At 44.9% G+C, this 12,023-nt stretch overlaps 1 protein-coding gene across 2 annotated transcripts; it reads left to right on the forward strand.

The window, feature by feature from the left end:
* The first annotated feature begins 6 nt into the window (after positions 1-6).
* DACT1 (dishevelled binding antagonist of beta catenin 1) lies at positions 7-10,627 on the forward strand. 2 transcript variants are annotated; one of them, XM_017865862.1, is made up of 4 exons: positions 7-483; positions 2,675-2,807; positions 3,543-3,698; positions 7,566-10,627. In XM_017865862.1, the coding sequence occupies exons 1-4, from the start codon at positions 139-141 to the stop codon at positions 9,443-9,445; spliced, it is 2,514 nt and encodes an 837-aa protein (XP_017721351.1). In that variant the 5' UTR covers positions 7-138; the 3' UTR covers positions 9,446-10,627. The 2 variants fall into 2 exon arrangements, with proteins under 2 accessions (XP_017721351.1, XP_017721352.1); XM_017865863.1 differs by having other exon boundaries at positions 7,677-10,627.
* The last annotated feature ends 1,396 nt before the right edge of the window (positions 10,628-12,023 follow it).

Below are 12,023 nucleotides of genomic sequence, written 5' to 3' on the forward strand. Positions count from 1 at the left end.
GAGGGCTTCTGGCAGCCGCCCCTGCCAGCGCCGCGCCCCGCCCGGCATGAGCCCACCCGCGGCCGCAGCCCTAGCGCCCTACTTCTCCGCCTGGGCGGCCCGGCTGCGGTGACGGCGCTCGTTGCCGGATTGGGGGCCATGAAGCCGAGTCCGGCCGGGACGGCGAAGGAGCTGGAGCCTCCGGCGCCGGCCCGAGGCGAGCAGCGCACGGCGGAGCCCGAGGGGCGCTGGCGGGAGAAGGGCGAGGCGGACACCGAGCGGCAGCGCACCCGGGAGCGGCAGGAGGCCACGCTGGCCGGGCTGGCGGAGTTGGAGTACCTTCGCCAGCGCCAAGAGCTGCTGGTCAGGGGCGCCCTGCGCGGCGCCGGAGGTGCAGGGGCCGCTGCGCCCCGCGCCGGGGAGCTACTGGGGGAGGCGGCGCAGCGCAGCCGCCTGGAGGAGAAGTTCTTGGAGGAGAACATCTTGCTACTACGAAAGCAATTGGTAGGTCATGCCCAAAGGTGGAGCACGGCTGTCCCTGCCCCGGGGCTGGAGGTCGGGCAGGTGGCCTGGGGCGGGCTCGAGGTTAACTCTGGCTGGGGAGATGCTCGCTGTTATGGGACGCCCCCGCCCGCCCCATACCTCCCTGAGCCCCATACCTCCCTGATCTCCTTTCTGAGTGCCCGTGGCGCGTGGGCTGCCGACGCCCACGCGTTTCAGGCGTGTGCCCGCTTTGTGTCTGGCGACCTCGCGCGGATTACGGGAAGGGGGTGGCCGCTCTTCCCTCCTCCTCTGCCTTCGGGATTCTTGGAGTCGCCTAGTTCTGACCTTCGGTCTCCTTAGTTAGATGAGTATAAGCCCCCTCCCCAGAGGTTTGCAAACTCCCACTTAAAATACCGTTTTATTTGGAGGTTTTCTTGGCTTCATCTCCTCCCGCCGAGAGGGGCCAAAAGCCAAGGAGGGGGTTTGTGGCGTGCTTAACTGTCCAAGGCCGAGTTTTACGATTACACTGGAGCGCCTGTAGGGAGCCGTGCCTCTCCGAGAGCTCTCCCCAGCATGCCAGCTTTCACCCAGGCTGGTGCTTAATTTCAAATAGAAGCCCTTTGTATAAGGTAGCTCAAACTAGATGGAAATGATGGAAATTTGGCTGGAGACTGTGTCCCCTCCTCTCATATTTTATACGTTCTGCCAGCTGTGATTGGTGGTGGAGGTGGGAGAAAAGAGAACCTGCTCTCGGGAAGCATTAATCTTACTGGATTTCTGTCAGTGTCTCAGTCATTCTATGCAGTCTTCATTAGTGGGGAAGAAAAAGAACTTTGTAGCTTAATGTATTGATGAACAGCTTTTGACCCCGCCTCAGAATAATGGCGGCAGCTTTGTTTTCTTTGACATTAAAATGTAGTTTTGGAAACAGCAAACGTCCTCACCTGACCAAGTGATACTATCCAAACTAGACACATGCCGGGTAGTGGCCCTCCCACAATAAAGTGGTGATGCTGTGCGGTTGTCGTGTGTTTTCGTGTGTTATCTCTTTTCAGATCATTTCTTTTCTCTGTGTGTTTTCTTTTAAGCACCCAAATGCTTTTACTTGATAGGTTCATTTTTCCTGAAGAAATTAGTTGTAGCAAATAAACATATGGTTTATGTCTCCAAGCTTTTTAAGTCAAAAGACAAGAGGCATAGATATTCATATGCATGTGCGTTGTAAGGATGTACACTGTGGTTTGTGTAATATCTCTGTTTTGGTATTTTACTGTGCTTCTTTGGTCACAGACCTGATTCCTGTGTAACACTGATTTGAGCCAGTTCTCACTGGTTATGGCTGGTGACTTTTACCTTTTATTATCTTGTGCAATTGCACCTTTTTGTCTGCACGAATCTCAAGATTGTAATTGTGCATTCCTATTGTCCGCTTGAGGGGAGCAAAGCAGTATGTCAAGAGAATTCCAGTCCAGTCAGTGTTTATGGTACTATTTTCATTTATAGACTTGGCATTCATGATTTGAACCAGATGCTTTTTGAGTTCTCCTGTTTTTCCAGCAATAGGAAGCACTAGGTGGCAGTGTGAGTTAGCACAATCCATCTGTCACCTTTGGAAACCCAGAGGCGTTCAAATCTCGATGGGCCTTCCCATGAGGGTTTTGGATTCTGCCAGCTCACATTATACTTGGCACTGGCTATTAGTATTAGTTTCTCACTTTCAAAGGCCCTAAGACTGATTAAACCCCACACAGATACTAATAGAAAACAAAACTCTGCAGGCCAAGACATTTGGCCAGAAAATCTCACCTAAGATTATAACGTATTATAGGAAATCTGTTACTCTCACTTCAAATTAAAGAGTCTACTGTGAAGTATTGTTTTTTAAAAGACTGTTTATACACCAGATGATTTAAAGTCTCAGTCCATTTTCTTGTCCCTACCTATAAAAGTCAGTTGTATATATTAGTTGAAACTAAAGTCTTGTTTTTATGAAGAAACTTTATATCACCACAAAATGTGAGAAAGTAGAATTAAACATAGGACATATTCTTGAATTCTTGAAGTCTTTCTTTACTTCAGGTCATCCAGTAAAATTTTGGTTTTCTAAGTTTTAGTGAACTCTTCAGATGGGTAATTTGAATCCTTAGAGTAGACTTTCTGGTTCTTATGTCACCCCTGTATGTTCATGTTTCCTTTGTTTCTTCCTAATCAGAATTGTTTGAGGCGAAGAGATGCTGGTTTGTTGAATCAGTTGCAAGAGCTTGACAAGCAGATAAGTGACCTGAGACTGGATGTAGAAAAGACATCTGAAGAGCACCTGGAGACAGACAGTCGGCCTAGCTCAGGTGAGTGATTGAGCACAAGGACAGAATTCTGCACTCTTGAGTTATATCTCAGCCCCTTGTGGTTAACATTCCCAGACCTGCAAATGGCAATGGAGTTTGTTTCCAGTGCACAGAGAGAGGATAAAAAATAAAATAAAAAAAAAGTAGTCTGCCATTCAGTTTCATTGGAATAAGAGGGAAATAAACTCAAACAACAAAATTTTTAGTAATGAGATCGATGTGACTGGAGTCCCCCGAGTTTAAAAATAAAAGCTATTCAAATTTCTGCAAGAGCTGCCCTCCTTTGAAACTTGAGTAAGTCAGAACTGGGCTAGAAAATTAGTCACACTTCAACTTCCTGAGACCACTTCAAAAAAACTGTTTTCTTTTAAACCATTGGCTCCTTAAATAGATTTTTCTCTTACTATTTTTCTGAAACAATCATGATAAAGATGAGGCTTGACAGATCTAAGTTTCTTTCCTTGGACATCTTCAAAGGCGGGGTCAATGAGTAAGGTCAGTTTGAGGGTGAGAGTAACTCTGAAATGTACCCCTGGTTATGGACTCTGCCTTTTCCTAAGGATTGTTTGAAATAAGACCATAAGATTAGGACACTAAAGTCCAATGAACCAAAATTGGCCAAAAAAGAAAACAAAAAAATCTCCTTTCCCTAAATGATTATTCATTTTCCTTTTAAGTATGAATATGCATTATTCCTTGACATGATCTTAATTCCAATGGTGTTTTTATTTGTAGGGTTCTATGAGCTGAGTGATGGGGCCTCAGGATCCCTTTCCAATTCCTCTAACTCGGTGTTCAGTGAGTGTTTATCCAGTTGTCATTCCAGCACCTGCTTTTGCAGCCCCTTGGAGGCGACCTTGACTCTCTCAGATGGTTGCCCCAAATCTGCAGGTAAGAATTTTTAGCACTGATAGAAATTTTTAATTGGAAGGCGTCAAGGGCCCTTGAAAGGTTATTTGGCTCCAGCACCTTTCACTGGTGGAAAAATGAAGGTTAATCAATTTGCAGCATTTAGTGCCATACTTACATCTAGAACTCATAGTTTCATTTAGGTGAGTATCTAGAACTATTCCAGTACCCTTTGGGTGCTACTTGGTTATATATTCTGATAGCAGCAAGACAGTTTATCTCTAGAAATCCTGTCCCAATACTGTAGGTCTTGAGCTCTGTTTCCGAGCTTTTGCTGTTAACTTGTCTGTATTTTTCTTTCATTCTGGAACTGTTTTCTTCTTTTAATTATTTAAAGCTAAAACTCAGCCGGGTACAGTGGCTCACACCTGTAATCCCAGCACTTTGGGAGGCTAAGGCGGTTGGATCACTTGAGGTCAAGAGTTCAAGACCAGCCTGGGTTGGCCTGGCACAGTGGCTCACCCCTATAATCCTAGCATTTTGGGAGGCCGAGGTGGGTGGATCACTTGAGGTCAGGAGTTGAAGACCAGCCTGGCCAACATGGTAAAACCCCATCTCCACTAAAAATACAAAAATTAGCCGGGCATGGCGGCACATGCCTATAGTCCCAGCTACTTGGGAGGCTGAGGGAGGAGAATTGCTTGAACCCAGGAGGTGGAGGTTGCAGTGAGCCAAGATCGTGCCACTGCACTCCAGCCTGGGTGACTGAGAGAGACTCAGGCTCAAAAAAAAAAAAAAAAAAAAAAAAAAAAAAAAAACCCCAGCCTGTACAACATGGTGAAACACCTTCTCTACTAAAAATACAAAAATCAGCTGGGTGTGGCAGCATGTGCCTGTAATCCCAGCTACTCGAGAGGCTGAGGCAGTAGAATCGCTTGAACTCTGGAGGCAGAGGTTGCAGTGAGCCGAGATCTTGCCACTGCACTCCAACCTGGGCAACAGAGTGAGGCACCATCTCAATCAATCAATCTAACACTCACATTAAGTTAAATATGTCCATCAGCCTGGCCAAAAACTGGTTGGCACTTCAGGGTGCAGTGGCCCCTTCATGTTCTCCAGAATGTTCTGCATGATGGCAGCTTGTTTTTTCTTTTAGTAAGTGGGTGCCCACATGCCATTATTCCTTATTTTGGGACATCTTTGCAATGACCCCCAGAAGGAATCATGCTATTGTACTAGAAGAGTTTCTGCATTTCCAGTATGTGTCGCACACTGTGCTGGACTCTCTGTATACATTTATCTCCACTGAATCCTCCCAGTAGTTCTGCACAGTACAGGTCTTGTTAGCTCCATTTTATGTATTAAAAAAATGAGGCCTAGTCAGGTTAGATATGTTATTTAAGGCTCTATAGATAGTGAGTGGCAGAGGCAGAAGTTAAGCTCAGGCCTAACTGCCAGGTCCATGTTTTTCCATCATCCCAAGGGAATTCAGAAATTGTTGTTTTCAAACTTCTCATCTAACAGAAGAGGAATTTTGGCTTATAAGCCATTTGTCAGAGGTTCTCCATCTGCTGAATGGCAGGGTTGCTGCTGGAACTCAAGACTCCTTCCTTAGTCCTGTTATATTGTGAATTCTTATAAAAGAAAATATGAAGATTAGAATTGCTCTGGGTGCTGGCACAAGTCATCACTCTCCTGGTTTGTCTGTGTTCTCCACTTGGGTATAAGCCTGAATTTTTGAGTCCAGGCAAGGCAGACAACACTGAGCAGCTGAGGGAGCTAACTGGCTGGTGTCTTCGTATCTGTGTGTTGTCAGCAGCAATCATTTGGGGAAGCACAGAACTGTGTTATCTAGAGGGTCTGGGCCTCAAGTTCATTGGTAATTACTCCCCTTCATTCCACAGATCTGGTTTCAGAGGGAAACTTTATAAACCCATTAAAGGCACTTTGGTTTAGGTTTTCCTTCAATACAGACCCGTGCTCTTCCAAATGCCACATCCTCACATAATTGAGACAGTTGCACCAGGCCTTGGGGGCTGGGATATCTGTTTTGTTCAACTCTAAAGAGGGAAAAGGGATGAATAGTGAAGTGTTTGTCAGTGTGGCTTTAAGTAAGGCAGAGATAGGGCTTAGGTTGCTGGGGGAGGAAGGATGGGGAAGGATGTTATTAGCTAGATGTTTCCTTTTAGAACAAGCTCTTTATTGAGGGGAGGGTCATGTGGGTGGGGACATGGCACTTTTGTTTTATTATATTTTCTTTACATATCATCTCTGGGTCTAGACTATTTTTTCCCTGAGACTGCTAATTATCATTGAAGTTCATGGAGCTTTCTCAACATAGAATCAGGCACATGTAGATTCTCAGTATTTGAATGAATAAATATAATGGAGGACAAATTATTACTGATAAACTCAATTTTAATTTTCTCATAACTGAAGGTCATTACAAGGATTTGTTATTTATAATATTCACCAATTTAAGAGATCAAAATCATTTAAGACAGCAAGCTTGATTTTGTACTTTGGCATCTACATTTTCAAGATATGGGAAATTTATCCATTAATATTACCACTCAATCTTTTAAAATCTTACCAAGAATTCTTTATCCTATTAAAAAAACAACATTTTTGAAAAGTGGGAAATTTATCCATTAATACTACCCACTCAATCTTTTAAAATCTTAAATCAAGAATTCTTTATCATATTTAAAAAATAGGTTTTAAATTGAAATTTTTTTAGAGAGAGATGGGGTCTCCCTATGTTGTCCAGGCTGGTCTCGGACTCCTGGGCCTAAGCAATCCTCTGGCCTCAGCCTTCCAGGGTTAGGATTGCAGGCATAAGCCATCATACCTGGCCCCTGTTTTATTTTTTTAGCTTCACTATTGAAAATATAAGGCAATTATTATTTAAATCTGATACGTTTTTACTGAAGTTTGATTGGTTTCCATCTCCTTTCAATTGACAGTTATATTTGAATGAATGTCATTAAGAATTAGGTTTAAAAAAACACAAAATGAGGAGAAAGCCTACTGAACGTACAGTTTATCCTAAAGAAAGCCAGGAATAGAATACAGAGGGGAGAGCAGCCTAGAGAAACCGTGATTCAAAACATTTTATTTTTCCCAGTTGTAAATGCAGTACGGTTATGATTGAAAATTCAGAAAACAGAAAATAAAGTAAATATCACTTGTTCCTCATCATACTGAAATACTACTACTAGAATCTTGGTGTGCTTCATCTCAGATTTTTTTATTTGCATACATATGATCATAAAATAATCATATTCTAGTATTATATCATTATTTTCACTAAACTTTAAAGTGTTTTCCCTCTATGATGCAGCAGTTTGAAAACATTCTTTTTTTTTTTTTTTTTTTTTGGGACGGAGTCTCGCTCTGTCGCCCAGGCTGGAGTGCAGTGGCAGGATCTCAGTTCACTGCAAGCTCCGCCTCCCGGGTTTACGCCATTCTCCTGCCTCAGCCTCCGGAGTAACTGGGACTACAGGCGCCCGCCACATCGCCCGGCTAGTTTTTTTGTATTTTTTTTAGTAGAGACGGGGTTTCACCGTGTTAGCCAGGATGCTCTCGATCTCCTGACCTCGTGATCCACTCGTCTCGGCCTCCCAAAGTGCTGGGATTACAGGCTTGAGCCACGGCGCCCGGCCGACTGAAAACATTCTTAATGGCTGAGTATTTTTCCTTCAGAGGATATATCATCTGCTGTCAAAACATTTGTTAAATATTTCACCCTCATCCAGTAGCAGTAATTACATGTCAAATGGTAGGGCAGCGTTTTTTAATCCTTGGCATGCTCTCTCTACCCATGGATTTTTCATAAAAATTGGCCGAAGAGTCAAGCTGGTGCTGACCAATTCATTTCTTCAGAGTGTACCTTTAAATGTTTTTCAGATCTCATAGGATTGTTGGAATATAAAGAAGGCCACTGTGAAGACCAGGCCTCAGGGGCAGTTTGCCGTTCCCTCTCCACACCACAATTTAATTCCCTTGATGTCATTGCAGATGTGAATCCCAAGTACCAGTGTGATCTGGTGTCTAAAAACGGGAATGATGTATATCGGTATCCCAGTCCACTTCATGCTGTGGCTGTGCAGAGTCCAATGTTTCTCCTTTGTCTGACGGGCAACCCTCTGAGGGAAGAGGACAGGCTTGGAAGCCATCCCAGTGACATTTGCGGTGGATCTGAGCTAAATGCCGTCAAAACAGACAGTTCCTTACCGTCCCCAAGCAGTCTATGGTCTGCTTCCCATCCTTCATCCAGCAAGAAAATGGATGGCTACATTCTGAGCCTCGTCCAGAAAAAAACACACCCTGTAAGGACCAACAAACCAAGAACCAGCGTGAACGCTGACCCCACGAAAGGGCTTCTGAGGAACGGGAGCGTTTGTATCAGAGCCCCAGGCGGTGTCTCACAGGGCAACAGTGTGAACCTTAAGAATTCGAAACAGGCATGTCTGCCCTCTGGCGGGATACCTTCTCTGGACAATGGGACATTCTCCCCACCGAAGCAGTGGTCAAAAGAATCAAAGGCCGAACAAGCCGAAAGCAAGAGGTTGCCCCTGCCAGAGGGCTGCCCCTCAGGCGCTGCCTCCGACCTTCAGAGTAAGCACCTGCCGAAAACCGCCAAGCCAGCCTCCCAAGAACATGCTCGGTGTCCCGCCATCGGGACAGGGGAGTCCCCTAAAGAAAACGCTCAGCTCTCAGGGGCCTCTCCAAAAGAGAGTCCTGGCATAGGCCCCGCCCCGCCGCAGGAGAACAAAGTTGTCCAGCCCCTGAAAAAGATGTCACAGAAAAACAGCCTGCAGGGCGTCCCCCCGGCCGCTCCTTCCCTGCTGTCTCCAGCTTTCCCGGTGGAAGAGAGGCCTGCCTTGGATTTCAAGAGCGAGGGCTCTTCTTCCCAAAGCCTGGAGGAAACACACCTGGTCAAGGCCCAGTTCATCCCGGGGCAGCAGCCCAGTGTCAGGCTCCACCGGGGCCACAGGAACGTGGGCGTCGCGAAGAGCTCCAGCCTGAAGCACCGCGGCCCAGCCCTCCAGGGGCTGGAGAACGGCTTGCCCACCGTAAGGGAGAAAACGCGGGCCGGGAGCAAAAAGTGGCGCTTCCCGGATGACTTGGATACAAATAAGAAACTCAAGAAAGCCTCCTCCAAGGGGAGGAAGAGCGGGGGCGGGCCCGAGGCTGGTCTTCCTGGCAGGCCCGCGGGCGGGGGCCACAGGGCGGGGAGCAGGGCACACGGCCACGGGCGGGAGGCGGTGGTGGCCAAACCTAAGCACAAGCGAACTGACTACCGGAGGTGGAAGTCCTCGGCCGAGATTTCGTATGAAGAGGCTCTGAGGAGGGCCCGGCGGGGTCGCCGGGAGAATGTGGGGCTGTATCCCGCGCCCATGCAGCTGCCCTACGCCAGCCCCTACGCCTATGTGGCTAGTGACTCCGAATACTCGGCGGAGTGCGAGTCACTGTTCCACTCCACCGTGGTGGACACCAGTGAGGACGAGCAGAGCAATTACACCACCAACTGCTTCGGGGACAGCGAGTCGAGTGTGAGCGAGGGCGAGTTCGTGGGGGAGAGCACAACCACCAGCGACTCTGAAGAAAGCGGTGGCTTGATTTGGTCCCAGTTTGTCCAGACTCTCCCCATTCAAACGGTAACGGCGCCAGACCTTCACAACCACCACGCAAAAACCTTTGTCAAAATTAAGGCCTCACATAACCTCAAGAAGAAGATCCTCCGCTTTCGGTCTGGCTCTTTGAAACTGATGACGACGGTTTGAGTGACATCATTGGTGTAGAAAGTGTCTTTTTTTTTTTTTTCTAGTTGCCAAAATAAAAAAGGTGGTGTTTTCACTTTTGTATAATACTTTAATGGAATGCTTTTTTAAAAAGATAAAACCAAGGTAAATTATTGTTTCATCTTCATGTATGGACGCTAGTGCCTTTAATGGAAGGTTAAGAATGTTTTGCTAGTTAGAAGTAAATATTGAGGTTTTAATGGTGGTGATAGTGAGTTTTGTGGTACCAGCTATTTTTTATTTTAATCTTTCTGAGCATCTGGCAAGGTACAGGTTTTGATGTTCAAGTTTTATTGGGATAAGACCGTTTGATCCCAAGGTCAGGTGGATGGAATTTTTGGATTTATATTTGCTCCTTGAGTTTTCAGGGCAGTGTCTCCATGAGGGTTTTCCTGTTGAGGGGCACCACATACAATAGTGTGAAGTAGGTACGAAGGGCAGTCATTGTATTCTATAGTTTTTTATGTAGTCTACATTTCTCAGATATATGCCCATTCAGCTTTATTCTCAGAACGGTTTTTTTTACTAGACTCATGACTTGGAGGCCAGACCTTAAATCCAGAGATGGCAGCCTGGATAGGGACTTTAAAAGGATTCACAAAAACTTTTGCCACACTTGGTGCCTAGGCCCTGTTCCTAATAACCCCTTCTAGGGCCGTTTATCCAACATTTTGATGCCTTCTTTTCCCTCCCTAATTTGTAACCAGTCTAACCCTTCATTCCTTGGAGGATTTACTTTTGGGATAAAATTTTGGTCCTTGGGCACAGAGACATTCACTATTAATGAAGTAACCCTTGGGCATGACTCCAATCCCAGAATTGCTCACTGAGTGCTATGCCACCTAAGCATTGACCTGAACATATTAGTGCAATCCAGTCCAGATTGGACCGCTGATCCTATGTGGAAGGGCTGTTTTTTAAGAAAAAATTTTTGGTAAACAGTATTGTGTAAAATTGCTTTTTGTATACCAATATATGCATGTTTTGTGCATGAGTAGTACTTGTGTTGATATTCCTGTTGATGTTAAATTACTATATAATATAAACAGTATGTGTTTTTATATATCATTGTGTAAATTTAATATAACACATATGCAGTAATAAACGATTTGTTTTACTGCTGTTAAGTTTGTTATTTCGGTATAAAACCAGATGTTTACACCTATAAATCTTGTGCTGGTTATTGGTGTTATTTGTGAGATTTATATTAGACCTATTCTAGCATTAGAATATCATGCGCAATTTAGATAGGTTTTAGTATTAGAATGGACGATGAGCAAGCAAATGAAGGAAAGCAGACAACTTCTAGTTAAGGTACTTTAAAATTTAAGATACATTTTATAGGTGTCATCTAAGGAAAATATTTTTGAAAATAATCCCCTCTCCCAACTTTTTATTACAAAAAATCTCAAACATGGAAAAGTTGATAATAACTCTATGCCACCTAGATTCAACAGTTGCCAACATTTTGCCATGCTTGCTGTAACTGTATTTATGTATTAGGTTTAACTATATTACTGATTTTTCAGGTCAAAGACATACTATAATAGCAATCCTCCCCTCTCCCTACCCCGCACTGATAAAATATTTTAAAGTAAATTTCAGGTATCATGGTATTTTATCTCTAAAAAGCATACATTACTCACATTACCCAAGAACAAGGAAATTCTCCTGTATACCCACAATATCATGATCGCACTTAAGGAAAATCAGTAGTAATTCATAATATCAAATGTTTATATGGAAAATTTCCCAATGTGTTTCAAGAACTTTTAATAGCGGCTTTCTGCCCTCCTACCTCCCTTACAAAGCAGGATTCAGTCAATGTCATGCATTGCATTTGGTTGTGGGTTGTAGGTTTCTTTTTAGAACAGTCTCCCCACATTAAACAAAATATACTAGGTTTTTATTTATTTTTTGAGACAGAATCTCACTCTGTCACCCAGCCTGGAATGCAGTGGCTTGATATTGTCTCACTGCAACCTCCACCTCTCAGGTTCAAGCGATTCTCCTGCCTCAGCCTCCTGAGTAGCTGGGATTACAGGTGTGCACCACCATGCCTCGCTAATTTTTTTGTATTTTTAGTAGAGATGGAGTTTCTCCATGTTGGTCAGGCTGGTCTCGAACTCCTGACCTACCTTGTGATCCACCCGCCTTGGCCTCCCAAAGTGCTGGGATTACAGGCGTGAGACACCGCGCCCGACCTATTTATTTATTTTTGAGATAGACTCTGGATCTGTCCCTCAGGCTGGAGGGCAGTGGCACAATATTGGCTCACCGCAACATCCGCCTCACAAGTTCAAGTGATCCTTCCACCTCTGCCTCACGAATACCTGGGAATACAGGCCTGCACCAGCATGACTGGCTAGTTTGTACTTTTTGTAGAAATGAGTTTTCACCATGTTGGTCAGGCTGGTCTTGAACTCCTGGCCTCAAGTGATCTGCCTGCCTCCGTCTCCCAAAGTGCTGGGATTACAGGCGTGAGCCACCACGCCCGGCTAGATAATTGACTTTTTAAAGAGTAAGGACAGTTTTCTTGTAGAATGGCCAACATGTTGGA

This window comes from Rhinopithecus bieti, unplaced genomic scaffold (genome assembly GCF_001698545.2).
Source record: "Rhinopithecus bieti isolate Rb0 unplaced genomic scaffold, ASM169854v2 scaffold_83527, whole genome shotgun sequence".
NCBI lineage: Eukaryota > Metazoa > Chordata > Mammalia > Primates > Cercopithecidae > Rhinopithecus > Rhinopithecus bieti.